The following is a 23308-nucleotide window of genomic DNA, read 5'->3' as shown; positions in this document are numbered from 1 at the left end:
GACTCCCCGGGCCTCAGCCCCACACGACTGCACTGGGTCGTTCGAGAGTCACAGCCCTAACTTTCCCTCGGTGCCGCTTCACTCGCAGCCCGTCCTCCGTCAGCAAGGCGGCAGGGCTGACCGAGGAGTGGCAGCGCACTGTGAAGAGGGAATGGAGACGGGTAACTAGTTATGAAAGCCGCCCCTCCTCATCAGGAAAGTCGCGGGTCTCCCCACTATCCTCGCCTAGCTCCGCTCCCACGTACGCGGCTGTCCCCTCTCTGTTTTTTTCTGTCGTCCAGCCTCCCACCTAAGCCATCTGACTTCCACTTTCTTTTTGAGGTTGTAAAGTCAAGCTTTGCGTCGCTACTGCGCAACGGGGCGGGATTTCCCGGCCACCTTCCCTATTCTAGACCCAGCCCCTCTCCTCCCTCCGCAGCCCCCGCACTTCTTCCGGAGCAACCTGGGAGTTGTAGTCTAACCATGCCCCTATTCCACCTGGTAGGGCGGACCCAGCGCTCTCCCACTCGTCAGTACAGGCTTTGAGGAAGCCGCTGAAACTGCCCGGCCAAACTGTGGTTCTCAGCACCAGCTAGATGTGGAGGCCATTAGCGCTCCGTAGATTCTCCACAGTGGGAAATGTAAAGAAAATACATGAGGTGAAGCCCCAAATTCTGGGAACTGTCCTTATACTTGAAAATTGTGAAACCCTATACACTTTAGGTTCCTACTTTAGAACAGGGATTTGTGAAAATTTAAACATGGGATAGAACAGTCTAGAATTGCCCCAAGACTGGGTGCCCCAAGACTGGGTACCCCAACCCCCACCTCTTCTTGGCTTTCCCCGAGGCTGTAGAATAATTTCTGGATTCCTCTATAAACGTTAAGAAGAACTAACTACATTTACCATAGACTTTTGTGGTGTCAAATTCTCCTGGCAATCTAGAGCGGGGGACAGAGTCCAGCTGTATCACCGGACTCCCCTCAGGTCGTGAAAGGCCTTTACTGCTGGCCACAGGTTCTCATCCATTTGCCCTCAGAGATTCAGACTCATTTCAACATTTATGCAGCATATACTTTGTACCACGAACTGTACTAGGGACTGGACACAGCAACTTGTTGAAAGACTTCACCAATAGGCTGGTAGCGGTATAGTTAGGGGGTACCTGCTGGAGTACAGGTTCAAAAACTGGGGGCAGCGTTACTGCATCTGAAAAGAGGGCCTAGAAAATTATTCTGAAAACTTTGAGGATTAAAGTGAAAATATGTGGGAAGATTTTTCAGATGTCCAGTATGCTGGGGAGGGAGAGGACCTTGAGAAAGAACAGGACAAGCTAAAAAGGCAACACACTGCCCTAGCAGATGTCCAGTGTGTGAGGGAGGGCATGGCAGAAATGAACTAAACCAGGGGCAACCTTTTTCCACCTACTGCCCACTTTTGTATCTCTCTTAGTAGTAAAATTTTCTAACCACCCACCGGTTCCACTGGTAATGGTGATTTATAAAGTAGGCAAGTAACTTTACTTTGTAAAATTTATAAAGCGGAGTTACAGCAACTCAAAGCATATAATAATAATTACTTACCGAGTACTTTATGTCAGATTTTCACTAAGTTTAGCAGAATAAATCTTTATAAAACAACTTAATATAGTTAAATCTATCTTTTTATTTATACATTTGTTGATCTGCTACCGCCCACCATGAAAGCTGGAACGCCCACTAGTGGGTGGTACAGACCCGGTTGACTACCACTGAACTAAACCAAATGAACTAACATACTGAAAACAATATTCAGAAACACCCTATGAAGTTTGAACTTGAGTCTTTGCATTAGAAGCTCATTCCTGACAAAGTGCAAATGCATGAGAGTTAACGTATGTTCCATATGAGTCAAAAAAGTCTGCAAATATGATATATGTTTGTTCGCTTATAGTTTGCAATGGGTGTGGGACACAAGCTATAAGCCTGCAAAGTCATTATACCCTAAGGCTAAGCCTTTCCCATGCTTTTAATACTAAGATCTTTTCAAAACTAAACTTTTCCCCACACCCTTGACTGTTGCATGATGGGGATGGTGTGCTCTCATGAGGAATCCCATTTATGCCTCAGATAAGTGACTTTGTATCAGAGACTTCCTTGTTTGTATATGGGATTAAAGGTTTGGATTTCTACACTATAAAATGGGGCAGAGGAGCTCATGTGTAGCAGACCTGAGAAAGGCCACATGGAAGAGAGGAGAAACAGCCAAGATGGCAGAGTGCTAAAGGAGAAGCCAGTTTGTGCAGAGTTTGTGCAGAGAGGAGATGGGGAACAGAGGTGAATAAGGCTGGTGTACTAGAAACCTTTGATTCTAGGAAACTCGGATAAGTCAGTGGCTTTGGGAGCCCTGAATGGAAAGGGAAGTGTTTTCCCACTGTGTGTATTTCTCACCCGCCGGGTGCAAGCTAAAATTAAATGTAATGGCCCACCAGTTCTTGACTCCATTGTTTCATTACTGTCTGTCCGAATCAAATGCGAACCTGCATGGGTCAAATCGCTGTGATGGTGGCCGCGGCTACTGGCTTTACATTTTCAAACTGTCTTAATCGCCAAGACGTAAAACGATATACTTCCAGTTGGCTATGTCCAATGATTTGTGATGTTTATATTAAATGTATATTAATTAGATATTTGGATATTTTATTTTATTGCAAAATGGATCTAAGCTTTTACTAACTATTCTTTCAAAGATTTACTTTTTGTAATTTGGAGACAGAATATGTCTATTTTATTTATGTTTTGCATTTTATTTATTGATTTTTGGACAGAAGAGAGAGTAAGGAAGAGTGAGAAGGGGGGAAGAAGCAGGAAGAGTCTATAGTTGCTTCCTGTATGTGCCTTGACCAGGCAAGCCCAGGGATTTGAACCGGCGACCTCCGCATTCCAGGTCAATGCTTTATCCACTGTGCTACCACAGGTCAGGCCAAAGATTTATTTTCAAATACAGTATTTTGTGGATTTTGCTTTTACTGAACACAGCAACTAATATAATTTAATGCACTAATTCATTGAACACCTACTATGTAGCAGGCCCTATTCTATATACTTAAATTTGTGGGTGGAAGAGGTTATTGTCATTTGTTCTAGGCATAAGTTTAAAATTATTTTTTTCTTTTGGCAGAGACACAGTCAGAGAGAGGGATATATAGGAAGGGAGAGAGATGAGAAACATCCATTCTTCGTTGCAGCTCCTTAATTGTTCATTGATTGCTTTCTCATATGCGCCTTGACTGCGGGCCTTCAGCAGACCGAGTAACCCCTTGCTCAAGCCAGTGACCTTGCATCCAAGCTGGTAAGCTTTGCTCAAACCAGATGAGCCCATGCTCAAGCCGGCGACCTTGGGGTCTCAAAACCGGGTCCTCCACATCCCAGTCTGACATGCTATCCACTGCACCACTGTCTGGTCAGGCAGTTTAAAATTTTTTTCAATAAAATGTGTCCTTATCAATAAAATAGATAATAGAAAATGAATTTAGACATTTTGGGGTGCAAGTGCTTACTTGTAAATAGGTAATATATTTTCGTATACAATTTGCTTAAACAAATGGAAAAATGTACTGTGCTTATGAATTCAAACAGATCAACTTAAATAATTAGAGAACTGGAAATTTTTGTGCAGTGTTCACACAATATTGTTTATTTTCTCACATTCTGTTGTCATGGTTCCCAGCTTAAAAGCAAAGTGTGTAGCATTCGTTAAGATATAGAAGTAATGTTTTTTATAATTTATTTGTATCATAATTCAACTATTTCTATGTCCTACTAATTTATTTCACAACACCTACATTCATGGGTTTAGACTAATTTGCTTGACTATATAATGCAATTCTATACAAAGCAATATATGCTCAGCAAAACATGAAATTCATGCAAGTAAAATACTTTGCCATATGCAAACTCAACCTGAAATTAGAGTTACTCTCACACACATTCGAGTTACTTTCTCTTGAGTTTTTTCAAGGAAAGATGGAATTACTTTTGTTCTTTTCAGTGTTTCTCCACAGTTTCTAAAGAAAACCCAGGTGTTGTAGGAAGTTTTTGTCAATGACTATGAAAAGCTGACCATCAGCCTACATTTTCCTTTGGCCAGCGCCATAAACAGAACTGCAAAAACTAACTTCCTCCACCCTAAACTGTCAGAGGCCTTAGTATATATAACCCTAATTGTTGTGGTGTATATTCAGGCAGGAATCGTGAGGAAAGCAGTCTTCTGTCCTATTCACATCTTCACTAGCTATAATGCTTACTGTATGATCCTTCTCCCCTGACAGCTTTGACATATGCAACCATCTCTGCTGGAATGCTTTCCCATGACCTTTGATATTCATCTTTCATATCTTAGCTTAAATTATACTTTGTTAGATGAGATCAGGGTTCCCTGTTACAGGCATCCAAATAGCTCATATTAATGACATTGAGGGTAATGGCAAATGAGGTTAGTAATCATGAAGTACAGCAAAAGTCCAAAGGGGAATGTGGTGATCTAACATTGTTGGCTTTTCAAAAAGGAGGAATTGGTATGGTCTAGTAATCATGATATCAAAGGCATACAAGGTTCTAGAACTGAGTATTGAAATGATAGGGTATTTTATTACAGTGGAAGGGAAGAGACAATCACTAGAAACCATAATTAATTTACTGAGATATAGTTTGGCCATCAAGATACTGAGAAAATGATTTTTCATTCAAATTCTACATCCTCCTGAACTATATTGGGAGGACAGACAGAAGAGATTAGAGAGATAATGACATAAAAAGTCTAAATATCTTTCTTTCATAATAAGAAGTCATCAAGTTAAAATATGTAAGTGTTGTTATATTGTTTAGAAATGAGGTAAATTCCAGAAGAAACAGCTAAAATAATGGAAAGTACTTGCTTTTAGGAGCACAAATTGAAAATGGAAAAGAATGGGATAAAGAACTTCTATTTTTTTTTCTCTTACAAATCTTATAACTAACTTTTAAACTATGTACATGTATTATTTTCATAAAAGTAAAAATCAAATCAAAAATACAAATAGCACTTGGATATGCAGACAAGAAGTTGGAGAGCATTCTAACCAAGAGAAATGGTGAAGATATTTTAATATTCCAGTAAATGGTAAGTGGACCTGCCAATAGCAGCAATGAGTACATGTTGAATATTAGTAAATGATATAAAATTTAAGCCTCCCTTCTGGAAGCCACTGGAATATGCATTCCATCATATGAGAGAGTAAACCAACAAGGAGGAAGATATGAGACTCAGAAAACAGGGGATAAACATAAAAGAGACGTGAACAGAGTTCCCCAGATGATAAAGGAAGGAAGTTCAAGATAAATAGCTGAGTGGAGGGTCATAGGAGGTGTATCTAAAGAATTTTTTAATTAACTAAGAGATTACCAGACATGTTTGACTACATGGAGAATAGTATTCAGAAATTTTTTACAATTATATGAGGAAATTAATGAAGAATTGGTGATTGATACATAGAAAAGACAGCAAACTAACAGAAATCAAAGCACTTTTTACCTCCAGGAAAAACTGAAATTTTCTCAAGAAAGTAAATAAGCCATGACAAAATACTGCTCATCTTTAAAGTAAAACATTTATTTAATCCTAATAATGAAAACACTGCCTTACTGACATCAAATTAAAAGTCTTCTGTCAGATGAAGGAAAAACAAGTTGGAAAGTTTGATGTTTTAAGAGGTCTAAATCTTTAACTTCCATAATAAGAAGGCAATAAGTGATGAGGAGCCACTGAGCCACTTCACCCACAGGTGTTGTAAAGTACCAAAAGCTACAAAATTAATATTAATATTCTGGGAGGCTTGAGAAACATTTTGTTGATTTGGGTTAAGGTGTGGAGAGAAATTGTGAGAATAGTCCCTGTACTGTGTGATTGGCATAGTCAGGATGGCCCTTGGCATTGAATTGTAAATGCAAAGGGGAGGGAAACATGGATCCACAGACATTCCACTATGCCTGTGGGGAAAAGGGTGAATGGCTAGCCAGGTACAGGGAGAGAAAAGCCAAAATAAACCTTTTCTCATAGCAATGAGCCATTTGCGGGCATTTGTTCCCATGGAAACTACCTCTCCTATGTAAATGTATGTGATTAACACGTGTGACTCTGGACAGAGAGATGGCAGATGAACACTAGATAATATAGGAATGCCTTTTAATATGTAAAGAGACATCTTTCTACCATTGTATTGGCTTGTAAACTTTGTTTTCCCCAAAAGGATGTATGGCTTGCAAATTGAACGTGGTCCTATCATGTTAAAGGACATATGACTATAACCAATGGTGGTAAGGGGCTCCTAATTGCAATTTTTGCTTCTGTACTTCCCACTTACAAAACTATAAAAACTAAGTAGAACAAAGGGCTGGCGCGCTCTCCGTCAGATTTCTGTTGGAGTTCCTGCCGCTTGGCCAAGCTAGACAATAAAGCTTTGATGTGTAATCCATGGACCTTGTTCGTGTCTTCCATGTTTTGGGTCCCTCCGGATTAGGCTTAACAAGTGATATCTAAAAATCGAAAGATCTAGGAACATCAATATAAGTACATTATATAGAAATGTGGAAGTAGAAATTATATAGAAATGTAGAGCTAAAATAATTGAAAGTGGTGCTTTAGTAGGACAGGCCAAAAGTTGGGAGTGATGTAGGGTTCTGCTTTCTCTTTCTCTCTCTCTCGCTCTCTCTCGCGCGCTCTCTCTCTCTCTCTGTTTTGATATTTTTCTAAAGTTAGAAGTGGAGCGGCAGTGAGACAGACTCCCGTTATGATGGTGGCTGTGGCTACTGGCTTTACACTCTTCCCCCATTGTTACAAAGAACACGAGTACAAACAAACTTCCTAAGATTACGAAAGGGATTAAAAACTGAGGTTTGTGCCAATTTTCTAAAATGTCCCTGGTTGAGTCATAGCTGGGAGAACCAAAGGATAGAGAACTTTCAGAGAAAGTTTGATGAACAAGTGTAAAGCCAGTAACCACGGCACCATCACAGCCGCCTGGCCCATGTAGGTTCAAATTTGATTCAGACAGATGGTAATGAAACAACCAAGCCAAGAACTGGTGGGCCATTACCTTTAATCCTAGCTTGCACCCAGCAGGCAAGAAATACACACAGTGGGAAAACACTTCCCTTTCCATTCAGGGCTCCCAAAGTCACTGACTCATCTGAGTTTCCTAGAATCAAAGGTTTCTACCTCACCAGCCTTATTCACCTCTGTTCCCCATCTCCTTCTGTCTGCACAAACTCTGCACAAACTGGCTTCTCCCTCAGCACTCTGCCACCTTGGCTGCTTCTCCTCTCCTCCACTTGGCCTTTCTCTGGTCTGCTACACATCGGCTCCTCTGCCCCACTTTATAGTGTATAAATCCAAACCTTTAAGCCAATATACAAAGAAGGAAGTCTCTGATACAAAGCCACCTATCTGAGGCATAAATGGAATTCCTTATAACAGTGAATCACTCCACATCATGCAACAGTCAAGCATGTGGGGAAAAGCTTAGTGTTGAGAAGATCTTAGTATTAAAAGGGTGGGAAAGGTTTAGTCTTAAACTAAGCCTTAGGCTATAACAACTCTGCCTGCATACATCCTGTCCCCCACCCTCAATGCAAACTATAAGTGAGCAAATATATACATCATATTTGCAAACCTATTTGACTAACAAAGGAAGGGGGTGTCCCATGAGGAGCCACTCAGGAGCCCGCTTAGCTGTATCCCTCATGGGAACTTAGGCAACTCTTAGCATTGGTGGGTCGGTATAAAGTCCTGACTTGGATCAGAGAGTGTCTGATACCACCCTAAGCCATATGAGGATCGCCACGGTACCACAAATTGGGGTCCACTTGGACTCTCTATTTATTCACCGTGGAGCCACAAACTGGAAACTCAGGTGCAGGCACCAGAGCTCCTCATTCACACAAATTCACTCAGGGTTTTTCAATGGAGAGACAGAATAACAAAGCAAAAGTGAAGAACGAGATCCTGGCAGGAGCAAAATCAGAGAGGGACCCTGGAAAATAAAGGTCCTCTATCCAGTGAAGAATGCAGAAAGAAGATCCTGAAGAGAGACCAAACCAGGAGATGTCTGTAAGATAGCTTGTAAAAATAAACAAAAGCGACAAAACAGGCAGGACTTAAACATATGAGAGAGCAAATCTAAATATGTCCCAGGACTCTTACAAAAACAGACTTCAGATTATTCTCTGCAAACGTCTTGGCCCTGGAGAGACTATATTGTGAGTACGGTCGCGTCTGATCCTTGATCACAATAGTTACAGATGGCTAGCTACAGACAGATTACAGATTGAGCAAATTGCAAATTTGCTCTACTCATCTCTGGAGGCTTTCTTGATGATTCCAAATGGGTGGATAGGCATGCCTGATTGTCCTTGGCCGACTGTCAGCCAGACAGAAAAGGCCAATGAGGCACTGGAACATCTCAGGTGGCCCCTCCCCTGCTGGGTTTCTGTTCCCAGAAGTCAGGCCAAGGAGACCAACGCCCCTGTTTGTGTGTGGCAAAGACAAATGTGTTCAGAGGACAAAAATCTCACTGAGGCCTCCAAAATGTTGTATCAGAACAGCAAGAAACAGATGTCTCGCCACATAATTAAGTTGCCAAAATGAGGAGTCTTTTTTAAAGCTGGTGACTGCATGGAGACCTAAGTCATCCAAATCAATGCAGCTGCGAACAGTTTGGGGCTACTTTTTAAAGACAAAAGCAGACACTGGTTGGGGTAGGAAGGAAGGGGGAAGCTCAGCAAGGCATGGTAGAAAAGCAATACATCATATTCATTAATTTCACTAACAAGATCACTAAATTTTACTGTCTTGTTGCAAGGTTTATCTATAGGATCTATTAAAAAGAAAAAATATATTTCTACACACTAAGACTGTAAACTTTTGAAGATGATAATACAGTAGTGATAAATGTTTTACATACCTAACAAAAACATTCCTAAACATTCTAGGATTTATGACCTACCCCTGATACCTCTTCAATTTGGTAAGGCCAGGTGTAGAGAATTTTAAACCTAAGTTCTGAGTTTAATTAGAGTTTAAAATAAAAGAGAAGTTAAATGAACTTACTTATGCTAAGAGCCTTTAAAATTACCTATTGATAAAAACTTTCTTTTCTACATTTCTGTATCATGCAAAGAAAATTGGTGTTTTAACAGACCTCCAACTAGGAACTTTTGAGAACACACAGCAGAGAACACTTTTACTATTTTGAAGGGTAACAAAAATAATGAAAAGCCTTACTGAGAGTTATGAAGATTGGAACACTTATACCGGTATCATGTAGCCATCGGTGTGCATACTGGAGGCAGTAGCCTCATTTTAAGTATCAATCATAGGAGGCAGTGATGTAACAAATAGCTATCAAGAGTTTCTCTAATTCAACCAGAACCAAACACATAGAGCCATTTTTGCCAAGCACTGAGCACTACAGAAAGACAATCTTAAACTGTGAAGACTATGTAAACAATAAAAAAACAAACTTACAACACACCAGTGTCACCCCAATAACTTTAATTCAAAAACAAACAAAAAAACTTAATTGGTTTGGGATTTTGATGGCTGATTCAAGGAAAGGAGTAGGGTACCCATTTTGCAATTTCTTTCCAGATTTTTGTATGTGTGTATGTTTAAGGTTCCCATTAAGTGACCAGATCTAAATAAGATACATAAAAAAGCCTTCTACCTCTATAATGCATTAATAATTACAATAAAATTATTTGTTATGTTATGCATTTAGTTAATATTTTTAAATAAATTGCCTCCATGATGGACAGAATTAATCTTCATAGTGAACACCAAGTGGATTTTCCCTCTGTATTATTTATCTTTGAGGAGGGCAAGCATAAACTATATAGTTGGAATAAATTTTCTTCTTTACAGGTAGTTTTTATTTTTATTGAGTCCTTCATCGCTTGGGGTACCATTATGAATGACTTCACCGAGGTTTATGTTGCAAATAATGGTTATTTCCTTCTCCAAGTCATTATCACTGATATATGTCATCATATCACTGTCATTCACATTGTCATTGAATGCATTATCTCTGGATTCTACCTTATAAAAAGACTTGAAGAGTGGCTTCATTTCACATGGAAAAGGTGAGTTTTAAACATTTGTCTTCTTGGCCTCAGAAATATCATAGACCAAAGGCTTAGAAGTACTTATGCAAACAAGGCATTTTTCCTTATAATATGAACAAGAGTTTACTAATTTAGACCTAGGTAATGTGTCTGCCATACCTGTACTAACTGAACTTTTTGGATTAGTATGTTTGGGGGATTTGGTAAATTTCTGTAAACTAGATGAATTGAGTAATAAGATCTTATTTTGTGGAGAGTTTTGATAAGGTCGTTCAGTTGACCTGAATGGATATTGTAGAGTGGCTGGTGAAGGTGGCATGACTGCCTTATTTGGATGGGTTGAACAAACTTGACTGCCTAGCTTATGGGTATAAGCTTGCTTATGTGGCTTATCTAGACTGTGTTTTGTATATGACTTTCCAAGTTAGGATGACCTGGACACTCTTTTGGGGCTTGATGATTTAGATGACTTATCTCGACTTGATGGCTTGATGAACCTTTCTGTACTAGATGGTATAGATGAATTTTCTAAATCTGAGTACCTGATTAAATTTTCTGAACTGGATGATGTGTATGATTTTTCTAGACTTGAAGACTCAGATAACTCATCTATACTAGAAAGCATGGGTTGTTTTTCTGGAATGCATGGAATGCATAGATTGGCTGTCTTATATTTACTGAATGATAGTTTGGATGACCTGGATGACTTGGCTGCTACATGTTTCTTCACTCTGAAACTATAGAAAATTTAGAGTATGACAAAAGAGTATTTCTATTACCAGAAAACATAGGCTACTCTGTCATTTTAAACATTTTTTTTTAGCTATGATAGGAAAATTGAACACAGTAAGAGTTAGAGTGTGGTGAATGCCATGGCTCAAGTTACAAATATGAACTCATATTGAATTCATGATTTTTCTGTTTCTTCAGAATATTTTACTGTTTTAACAAGGTCAGATAACTATATAGTCTACATATAAAATAGTACAAAGTTGTTTTAAAGTTACTATTGAGAAAAAGAGAGTTTAATTTATTTATAAAGTTAAACTTTTTATAAAGAAAGTCACACATTGATACAAAACTAATATACAAATGTCATAACTTGTCACCAGAAAAAATAAACTCTTTAGTACAAGGTCATTGTTTTTCTCTCCTCACAAAAATTAAGGGATCAGGGAACGTGTAGATACTCCAGTACTTTCAGCCTTTTGTATAGTGCATTTTCACAAGTGAAATAAAAGTTGGTTTTGCATCTAATTTGCATAATTAAACAACTTTCTTTGACTTGTTTGTTTTTCTAATGTTCTTGTTTAAATAAAATAATTAAATGCTTCTTATTTTATCACTTCATATCCATTTTGAAATATCCTCTAATGTTTTTGAGCAGTATATTATATTTATAACTGCAAGTTATCTATCTATGCATATTTATGTTCACAATATTCTTCTCACTAAAGGAAGGAAGTACTGGTATATTTTAGCAACCGTTCTTTAGATGATGGTTTAGAGAACCAATATATTAGGCCAGAATGATCCTTCTATATGAAAGGCAGGGACTGAGATCATGAGAAAAGTGAATAACTTTCTATGTTAATACATCATAATATGGTACATTATCCAAAATGTTTTGTTGTCTTTGGAATGCAGTACCAACTCCCTCTCTCTCCCTTTTTAAATTTTCCCTGTCTTATTCATATAGTCATGCTCTATTTTCCCAGACTGAATTTATAATGAAATTAATAGCCCAGGGTTCAGCTTAACCCTGAATAGGAGACAGCTTTGACTAAAGTTGTTAATATACCTGAGAATATTTAAGAATTGATATAATTTAAATGTAGGTATCCACTCACAAGATGTTGGTAAGCTCTTTAGAATTCTAAAATTAGCATTAATTAGCTATAGCATGTCCCTTGACTTTGGGCGACTTCTTTTGGCTACAAAATGTTTTAAGTTTTATTTAAATATGTCTATATTCTTACTTCTGAATTTCTTGCTACATTTAAGATGGTTTTTCCCACCTGTAGATTTTATATGTAGTTTTCTACATGTTCATATAAGTTATTCTTACTCTGTTGTAGTAATCTTTCTGATTTTTTGTAAGATATCTAGGGAACAGGACCAATTTCATATTTTTCCCATATACATAACCATTTATGCCAGCTTTTATGTAACAATTCAACCTTTAAACTAAATTGAAATATAAGCTTGCCATATCATAAATATTTATATACATTAAAACCTAATTTCAGATTCATTAAACAAATAGTAACTGAGCATCTGCTAGATTCCAGAATAGTCTAAGATTATTATATACTATATTTATGTATGTACAGGTCTTTGGCAATTTAATTATTTATCTATGTTGATATTATTAAATTATTGGTATTTAAAAAATGTAACCTCAACAACAATGTACGCTATATGTACACAGACACACACATGTACACACACCTTGCATTCTTAATTCAGGTGTAAAACTTACTTTTCTTCATTGGGGACATCATCACTCAAACAATTATAATGGAGGAAACAAAAAGAGGTCAAGATAAAAGCTGTGTTCATAACACCAACTACAGTAACAAATGGACGTCTTCTATAATTGTCCATTTTGGCCTGCATTGATTCAACGTGCTTAGTTCCTGTCAAAGAGATTGTATCACCAGAAAATGTGTTAGATAATGAGCTTTTCCACCATTTTGATAGTGGCTTTACTCTATGGGTCAAAATCAAATCTCTTAGCCAATAAATTTTTTAAGCCTAAATGTTCCACTGTCATTTTCTTTCCCCTATCATATTCCCAGCCACAGTATAGAAGTCAAATCTGGGAGTCATCTTTGACTAATCAATATAATTACTTGGATTACCCCAGAACATGGCTTTATTACCCCATTACTTAAGTCTTTGAGTGTGTATGTGTCTTGCATGTGTGAATATACTTGAGTGTAAATGTGTGTGTGTGTGTGTGTGTGTGTGTGTGTGGTGAGAAAGAGGATTGGGCAAGTAAAACCTTTTCTGAAACCTACTATGTGTTAGATACCATGCCAGATTCATTCACATAGTATTATCCAGTTTGGTTTGGGATGTGGGTTTGTGGATTGAATAGAGAAAGAGAGTGAAGAGAAACAATATGTCTGTATTATTTATGCTTCTATTATGTTGCTTGCTGTTTTTATACATAATAAAAACTCTCAGATGTTGTCCTAGAAATTCTTAAAAATATAATGGTAACATCCATGAAGCAGCAGACATCCTATACACAGCTAGCTTGTCTAATTAGGTGTTTAAATGCATAATGTTATCATAACTTCTAGGTTTTAAAGGTTAGGTTCATACCTGTAGCAGAAGATACATTACTATGAATACTTTGGTTTGCATTTAAACAAATATTTGTCCAAAAGGACAAAAGTGGAACATAAATAAAAATATTTATGTCCATGGCTTTCTTCAAGTGTTTATTATACCAAAGAAACTTCTGTATTTGATATGACTCAGCCTGTTCTAGGGGTTTATGACATCATTGTCATTTTGTGTCATATATTGAAAACATAATCTCACAGTGGAGAAGAATGAACTTCTATGTAGGTCTAGTTGGTGAGGTAGATTTTAGTCTAAGATAAATGGGATACCACTAAATAGTTTCTGGATAGAGAATATAGACATAGACCTAATAAGATCTGCATTTTATAAAACTCTGGCTCTTGTACAGTGAATAGATTGGAGAGGCACGGTAGTAAGTAGTAAGACAATTACAAGGTTGTTAAAGTGTCCAGATAATGGGAGATGGTAGCTTAAAGCAGAGTGGTGATAATGAAGGTGGAGAAAAAAAATTGGTAAATTTGAGAAATACTTTGATAGTGGTAGAGCTAGGTGATGGGTAAGGTAAGGGACATGGGGCAAAAAAGAAAGCAAGAATAATTAAGTTATTTAACACAAACAAAGTGTTAAATGTCTATTATATGACAGGAAGCTTTGCACTAGTCACTGAGCTCTCAAATAGACATAGTTTCTACCTTTGAGGAGTTTAAAATGTAATGGGAGAGACAGATATGTAAATAAACAATCACTGTGGAGTGTGGGTATGTAATGTCATGTAGGCTTTGATGGAGCACAAAAAAGAAGTATGTGTTCAGAGTTGGTGCTCTTGCAGGAGATGACCCTTGAGCTGAGGTGGAGCTTTCAATTTGTTGTTTAATGAGAGTAGGAATTCCTTGAATCCAAAAAGGAGGGAAAGACTATTGCATTACAGACAGAAAAATCAGTATTTTAAAAACATGGTTGAAGAAACTTCAATTCCGTATGGCCAAAATGAATAATGATGGGAGGGGATAGCTGGAAAAAAAGCTGGAGTAGATAAACAGGATAAACCTTATAAAAGGTTTGTGTGCTGAAGACCTTTCTTTAAGTCTGTTTTCTTTCCTCTAAAACAAATAGAGAACAGATGAAAGAATATGGCCTATAAGGGTAGCAATATTTGAAATAATCCTTTGGGGATCATTAGAATAAAACAAAATTAAATAGTTTTTGGAAAAAACAACTCATTTTTACACTGAAATGCTAAATGATCCTCCTCCCCAAATACCTTTTAACAATATAAAGAGCAGAAATTGTTATTTACACAATATTGTATATCGACTATATCTAAATAAAGCTAGGAAAAAACCCTAAAACAGAAAAACATTCTTTATTCTTTTTGAAGATTAAGATTATTCTAAATCTTAACTTAAGTGATGCTTATAAAGTGAAAGAATGTATATGTCAACTCTTTTAAAATCAAGATATTAACTTTTTTTCTAGTGATGGACAGTTGATAGACACTATCTTAAAGCCAGTTTTTCAGAAATAGTTTCAAATTAATTTGAATATTAACTTCATATTCATGATGGATACAGAAACACTACATTTTTTTTGCTTTAACACAGACTTATAGGATTCTAACATGAATAGAATGTTAGCATTTCACTCAAATTCTGGGGTAAAATTTTGATTAAAATTGTACATAATAATAAACAAAAATAATATCAGAGTAATGGTAGTATGAGAGATACTCTTGACATTTCCCCTTGAAAATTCAACAAATTCAACAGCTATGATGCAGTGAAGAACCCCAACCTGGGCTTGCAGGCACACCTAAAAGATCTGTGCACCAGATGGCCTAAAGGTGGGAAGGGTTGAGAAGTGGAATGGAAGATAAGATGCACTCGTGGTCATCTCCAGAGAGGAGAGAGGCCTGGACTGTCTGAGATTTTGTTTTCAGGGACTCTGGAGAGGGGAGAAACCTCTAGGTTTCTAGGTTTTATTCTTCTGGGGCTCCAGAGAGGAGGGAATCTTGACTGTCTGGGTTTTTGTCTGCAAGGGCTCCAGAGAGGGGAAAATCCCAGAGTGACTAGGCTTCTTTCTGCTTGGAAGAGTGCTGAGATAGAAGGGCAGTGAGGGGGGATACTAGATAAAAGCAATGGCAGAACAAGGGGTCATGGACAGTGTTCCTGCAGTCTTCCAGCAGGCTGCACTTGGTACACACAGAGAGAAAACCAAATTGTGCACCCCCCAGCCTCATAGATCACCCCTTTCCTCACATTCTGAAGTATGGAGAGTGGTAGAGACACACCCCACAGATAACTCCACAGAATCACTCTCTCCCCTATGGTCTTGTGGTCTGTTGAGACTTGGGGAGGAGCACCTATGGCCTGACATAACTATTGATAAAGCCATAAAGCCCTAACAACACAGCACAACCAGCAACATGACTATAGACCTGCTTACATCATTGTGACAGAAACATCTCAGTGGAGGTCAGTTCAAGAATTTCACAGAGCTAAATCTTGTAATGCAACACCACCTACAGGAAGAAAACAGAAAAACTTCTAGAAATGATTTTTTCTTTTGAATTTTATTTTCTAATTTTCATATCTTATATTCTCTTATATTGTAGGTGTTTTGATTTTTTTAATTGTTTTATTGGCTTTTGTCTTTTTTGTGGGTTTTTTTACTTGTCATTATTTTCATTTTTTATATTTTTCATTGTATTTTTCACTTTTATTTTTAAAATGTTTAATTTTTTTTTAGGAAACAGTTCTTAACAATACAACACTCAAATGCCATCAAAGAAGAAATTGAATACCATGTGTACACAAGACAGAGATATAGCTCATAAAAAAAATCCCCAGAAAGAAAATCTGGGAGTTAAACAATACAGAATTCAAAATCAAATTTCTGAAAATACTCATGAGATGCAAGAATACACTGATAGTCAATTTAATGAGCTCAAAAAGTCAATAAACAAAATGAGTGCTTTACAAAGGAGATGTTAACTTAAAAAAACAGAGATGAAGAACTCAACATAGAAATTAAAAACTGAGGTAGCAAGTTCAGCTAATAGAGCAGGCCAGATAGAGGGGAAAAAAATCAGTGACATTGAAGACAGGCAACTAGAAATGCTATGAAAAGAAGAAGAGGAAGACTCATAATTAAAAAAATGAGAGAGATCTAAAACAATAGTGTGACTGCATCAGAAGGAGCAATATAGAAATAATAAATATATCAGAAGTAGAAGAGAGGGAGAAGGGCATGGAGAGCCTATTAAAACAAATAATTGATGGGAACTTCCCAAACCTATGCAAAAAATTAGATCCTATAATACAAGAAGGAAACAGAATGCTGAGTTACGTCAACCAAAACAGACTTTTTCCAAGGCCTATCATAATAAAATAATAAAATATCAAATACAAAGATTGAATTCTCAAACAGCTAGGGAAAAAAAGAACATAACATATAAAGAAGGGACCATTAGGTTATCATCAGACTTCCCAGAAGAAACTCTATAAGCCAGAAGAGAGTGAATCCAAACACTCAAACTCCTGAAAAAGAGGAATTACTAGCCTTGAATACTATATCCATCAAAGATATCCTTCAAATATGAATGAGAAATAAAAACTTTTACAGATATACAGAGGTTGAGGGAATTTATCACCAAAGAACTTCTACAACAAAAAATACTTAAGGGGGTTATTCTACCAAACAGATAACAAAACAAATCAGAACTACAACGAAAAGCTCCAACCAGATAAAAATAAAAACAAAGATTATCTGCGACAATAATAAAATAAAAGGGGAGAGGATAAAGATCTACAGTACCAAAGGAGGATGGAGTGCAGAAGAACTCATAAGATAAATGACTCTTGTACATATGAAAATTTTCCTCTTAATAACCTAATGGTAACCACCCACAAAAAAGCCACTACTGAATCACATAGCTTAAAAAAATGAACAAGGAAAAGAAGTATGAAATAACATCAAACAAAAACAACTGACAGAAACACAAAATAGAATAACCAAACAAGGCACAGAGATACCAGAAAACAAAACATAAAATGGCTACAGGAAATCCTCAAGTGTTAATAATTATCCTACATGTAAATGGACAGAACTCACTAAGAAAGAGAAACAGAATAACAGATTGAATCAAAAAGCAAAACCCAACTGCATGCTGCTTTTAAGAGACACATCTAAGCTGCAAAGATAAAAGTAGACTCAAAGTGAAAGTTTGGAAAATGATTTTTCAAGCAAATACTCAAAGGAACACAGGTGTTGCCATACTTATATCTGACATTGCTGACTTCAAAACAAAAAAGGTAACAGGAAACAAAAATTAACATTTCATAATGATAAAGGTGACATTGTTTCAATAAGAGAGAACACTTCTTAATATATATGCACCAAACAAGGGAGTTCCAAAATATATAAGACATCTACTAACCGATCCAAAAATAGAAACAGACACAAACACAATCATACTTGGAGAACTCAAGACACGATTGACTGCAATCAATACATCTTCCAAACAGAAAATCAATAAAGAAATAAAGACCTTAAATGACATACTAGACCAAATGGACATAATAGATATTTACAGGACATTTTATCCCAGAACATTAGATTATTTATTCTTTTCCATTGTGTAGAGTACATACTCAAGAATAGACCATATGTTGGTCCACAAAACTTACATCAACAAATTTAGGAAGATTGAAATTATACCAAGAATGTTATCTGACCATAAGGTTTTGAAATTAGAATTCAACTTCAAAATGAAGTAAATAATCCCTCCAAAATGTGGAAATTAAACATACTTCTAAAAAATTACTGGGTTAAGTCTGTGTACTTTAGTTACTTTAAAAGTTTTAACTTTTAGAGGATTCCAAGATGGTAACAGAGTAGGTAGACATTCCAACTGCCACCTCCCAGGACCAAATTGGATTACAATTTAATTTAAAAATAATCACCATCAAAAATGAAATTTGGACAAAATGAAGAAGAGTTTGTAACCAAGGATCACAGAAGAAGCCCCAAGGAAGTGGAAGGAAGGAAATAATAATGATCAGGGTGGAAATAAATGACATAGAGGCAGAAAAAACAATACAAAAGATCAACAAAACCAAGAGCTGATTCTTTGAAAAGGTAAACAAGATTGATGAAACTTTAACTAGACTCATCAAGAAAAAAAGAGGACTCAAATAAATAATATTAGAAATGAAAGTGGAGAAGTAACAACTGACACCGCAGAAATTCAATGGATTGTAAAAAAAAAATACTATGAAGATCTGTATGCCAAAAAATTGGACAACGTAGGCAAAATAGATAAATTCCTAGAAACATAATCTTCCAAAACTCAATCTGGAGGAATCAGAAAACCTAAACACTGATTACAACAAATAAAATGGAAACAGTTATCAACAAACTCTCAGCAAACAAAAGTCCTGGACCAGATGGCTTCACAGGATAATTTTACCAAATATTCAAAGAAGAACTAACACCTATCCTTCTCAAGCTATTTCAAGAAATTCAAGAGGAGGGAAGACTTCCATGCTCCTTTTATGAGGCAAGTATAATCCACATTCTAGATCCAGGTAAAGACACTATAAATAAAGTAAACTCTTGACCAATATACCCGATGAACTTAGATGATAAAAATTTCAACAAAATATTAGCAAACCATATCCAACAATACATGAAAAAAATCATATTGTGATCAAGCTGGATTTATTCTGGGGCAGTAAAGGTGGTACAATATTCACAAATCAATAAATGTGATTCCTCACATAAATAAAAGGAAGGAGAAAAATCACATGATAATATCAATAGATGCAGAAAAGGTATTTGATAAAATCCAGCACCCATTTATGATAAAAACTCTCAGCAAAGTGGGAATACAGGCAATATACCTCAACATGATAAAAGCCATCTATGACAAACCCATAGCCAACATCATACTCAATGGGCAAAAATTAAAAGCAATCCCCTTAAGATCAGGAACAAGGCAAGGGTGCCCCCTCTTACCACTCTTATTAAACATAGTTCTGGAAGTTCTATCCAAAGCAATCAGATAAGAAGAAGAAATAAAAGGCATCCAAATTGGAAAAGAAGTAAAACTATCATTATTTGCTGATGACATGATACTGAACATAGAAAAACCTAAAGTCTGAGAAATGAATTTGGCAAAGTGGCCGAATATAAAATTAATATTCAGCAGTCAGTGGCATTTTTAAACACCAACAATAAACTGTCTGAAAGAGAAATTAAGGAAACAATCCCCTTCACTATTGCAACAACAAAACATAAAATGTCTAGGAATGAATTTAAACAGAGGAGATAAAAAACTTGTACTTGGAAAATTATAAAACATTTGTAAAAGAAATCAAGGAAGATATAAACAAGTGGAAGCATATACTGTGTTCATGGATAGGAACAATGAACATCATTAAAATGTCTATATTGCCCAAAGCAATCTATAAATTCAATGCAATTCCTATTGAAATATCAATGGCATCTTCAAAAATATAGACCAAATATTCCAAAATTTTATATGGAACCAAAAACAAACAAACAAACCCCCATGAATAGCCTCAGCAATCTTGAAAATGAAGGAGGAATCACATTTCCTGATAGCAAAGTATACTACAGAACAGCTTGGTACTGGCATAAGAACAGACATACAGATGAATAGAACAGAACAGAGAAATCAGAAATAAACCCACGCCTTTATGGTCAATTGATATTTGAGAAATGAGGTAAGAGCATACAATGGAGTAAAGACAGCCTCTTTAATAAATGGTGTTGGGAAAATTGGCCAGGTACATGTAAAAAAATAAAACTAGATCACCAACATACAAAATTCACAAAAATAAACTCAAAATGAATAAAATACTTAAATGTAAGGCGTGAAACCATAAGCATCTTAGAAGAAAACAGGCAATAAGCTCTCCGACATCTCTCGCAGCAATATATTTGCTGATTTATCTCCATGGGTAAGTGAAATAAAAGACAGGATAAAGAAATGGGACTATATAAAAATAAAAAGCTTTTGCACACCTAAAGACAATATGAACAAAATAAAAAGACAACCCACACAATGGGAGAACATATTCGCCATTATGTCTGATAAGGGGTTAACAACCAAAATTTATAAAGAACTTCTAAAACTCAAAATCAGGAAGGTAAACAATCCAATTAATAAATGACTAAAGAACTGAATAGATGCTTCTCCAAAGAGGGCATACAGATGGGCAACAAGCATATGAATAAAATGTTCAATGTCACTAATCATCAGAGAAATGCAAATTAAATCCACAATGAGATACCATCTCACACCTGTCAGAATGCTACTCATTAACAAAACAACACAGAATAAGTGCTGGCAAGGGTGTGGAGAAAAGGGAAGGGAGGAAATCTTACTTTTTTAGATCACATGGATGGACCTGGAGATTATTATGCTAGTTGTAATAAACCAGGCAGAGAAAGAAAAATATCATATGATCTCACTTATATGTGGAATTTAAGAAACAAAGTGAACTGAGGAACAGAATAGTGACAGAGTTGGGGTTACTGGGAGCAGAGGGACAGCTGTCAGAGGGAAAAGGGATGGGGGATGGGATCAGAGAAGGTGAAGGGATTAGTGAAATTATATATACTGAGTTTTAGAAATTAAAAATAATTTGATCAGAACCAAGGCTGAGACTGCAGACCTGCTGTACAACCTAGAGATCTTTGCTATCCCTCCACTTTGCTGCCTATTATTGTATCATATGTCTGCTGACTTCGGGCTTTAATTAAACATATTTTTCTCTTAAAATAACATTCTTTTCTCCTGATAAGTATGCTTAAGAGAAATCAGCTACAAAATAGGGTGAGAGAAAATTTGTTCAACATATTGTTTATTAAAGCCCTAATATTCATTCATTTAAAATAGCTTTTAAAAACGTGGTTAAATTTATTTGTGGCTCAACTTTTTTTTATTAGAAAAGTTAATTGGCAAGTTAGACACAATGGTAGTGAGTGAAATAGGCTCAATTGTTTTATAATATGTTTTTAAATTAATGTTCAACAAAGGCCAGTTACCCCACATGCAAATCAATAAAAAACCACCAAAGCTGATTGTCAGGCAACAGAAAACACCACAAGTTGACTGCTACATGCTTGGTTTCCTAAGCATGATCTCTAGAGCAATTTGAGATAAAGTTGAAGCTTTATACAAGCCTTATTGAAACAGCTTTTTCAAAATAACTTAGAGTGGCATGTAAATGATTTCAGGTAGCCTATCTATCAATCATGTTAGACATCTCAAAGTGCCTTTCCAAATTCTGACCATGTTTAGCAAGAGTTGGAGATCAGGCTTTAAAGTACATCTTTGGAAAATAACAAAGAAAATGAGTAGGACTAGAAACTCCTGGTTTAAGGGACACCTGGAAGGCTTTCTTGTCCGAAAAGCTCATTCCCATATCTAGTGCCTAAAATTCTGCCATTATATAGACTGGAGTCATACAACTAAATAACTGTCTTGGTGGGGATTAGTTTTGGAAAGCTAGGTAAGGGGACTTAGATAGGAGCAATTACTATGAAGGGCAGGTGGCTTCACTAGGTGGTCTTTCCATGTCCTGTCTAGCTCTTTGGAGAAAAAGGTATAGAGGTTTTTGTCTAAAGTTTACTTTCATTCTAAATGGAGTTCACTTCTGAAAAAATTTACTTTTTTCCCCTCAATATATATGTTTACTATTTTTAATACACAATTCTCATGACCTCTGTAAAAATGTTTTGCATTGCAGCTCAGATTGTTCAAATGTACTGCTCTGTAAATTCAGTTTTTGGTTTTTTTTTGTTGTTGTTTTTTTTTTGTATTTTTCTGAAGTTGGAAACAGGGAGGCAGTCAGACAGACTCCCACATGTGCCCGACCGGCATCCACCCGGCATGTCCACCAGGGGGCGATGCTCTGCCCATCTGGGGCATTGCTCTGTTGCAACCAGAGCCATTCTAGTGCCTGAGGCAGAGGCCACAGAGCCATCCTCAGCGCCCAGGCCAACTTTGCTCCAATGGAGACTTGGCTGCGGGAGGGGAAGAGAGAGACAAAGAGGAAGGAGAGGGGGAGGGGTGGAGAAGCAGATGGGCGCTTCTCCTATGTGCCCTGGCCGGGAATCGAACCCAGGACCCCTGCACGCCAGGCCGATGCTCCACCACTGAGCCAACCGGCCAGGGCCTGTAAGTTCAGTTTTTTACTTGAGTTCGCCTAAACTGAGAACTACCTTAATATTTCTAAATGAAAGTGTTTTAGTAAAAGAAAGTAATTGCATCTTTATCTGAAGGACATATATTTCAAAAGTTTTAAATTGCTCTCATGAATCCTTGTATCATCAGAGAACAAAGTCTATCCTTAGAGCAATGATAGCAACTGTGTCCTAAGCCTCACCTACAACAGGGAGAAAGTATATAGATCAACATCACTGTCTAAAGGGTTAGAATGTGAGTTGTGGTTCTTAATAGTAGTTCAAAAATATTATGTGTTTATCTATTTTAACCCAGATTTCATATTTTTCTTAAAATGTAAAGATATGGGTTTTAAATGACCCATTTAAAAATGTAAGTAGTTACAATCTAGTTATATGCAAAATGTCTGACAGTGCATACTTAAACTGGTAATGAAAATAGTTCAAATGAACCGGTTCTCTTAAAGAGAACTATAATTTCACTATAAGAATAATAAATGTGCCAATGAGACTCTTCAAGTAGTTGAAATTATGCTACTTGTAAACTATTGTTACTAAGATGCTGTATTAGGACAGTGGGGTTATGATTTGTTTCCCCTCTCCTTTCTGAGCTTTCTTTTAATGTGGTAATAATACAATGTGTCCATAAAGTCATGGTGCA

At 36.6% G+C, this 23308-nt stretch overlaps 1 protein-coding gene across 1 annotated transcript in view; it reads right to left on the bottom strand.

The window, feature by feature from the left end:
• Nucleotides 1-9910: 9910 nt before the first annotated feature.
• The window catches only part of CXHXorf66 (chromosome X CXorf66 homolog), a 158938-nt gene continuing 145540 nt past the window's right edge, over nucleotides 9911-23308 (bottom strand). The window contains 2 exon segments of the mRNA XM_066249966.1: nucleotides 9911-10853; nucleotides 12599-12755. Coding sequence (XP_066106063.1) covers nucleotides 9911-10853; nucleotides 12599-12755 — 1100 coding nt within the window.

This window comes from Saccopteryx bilineata, chromosome X (assembly GCF_036850765.1).
Source record: "Saccopteryx bilineata isolate mSacBil1 chromosome X, mSacBil1_pri_phased_curated, whole genome shotgun sequence".
Taxonomy (NCBI): Eukaryota; Metazoa; Chordata; class Mammalia; order Chiroptera; family Emballonuridae; genus Saccopteryx; species Saccopteryx bilineata.
The sequence above is the reverse complement of the archived record's forward strand: the minus strand, read 5'-3'. Positions and strand labels throughout refer to the sequence as shown.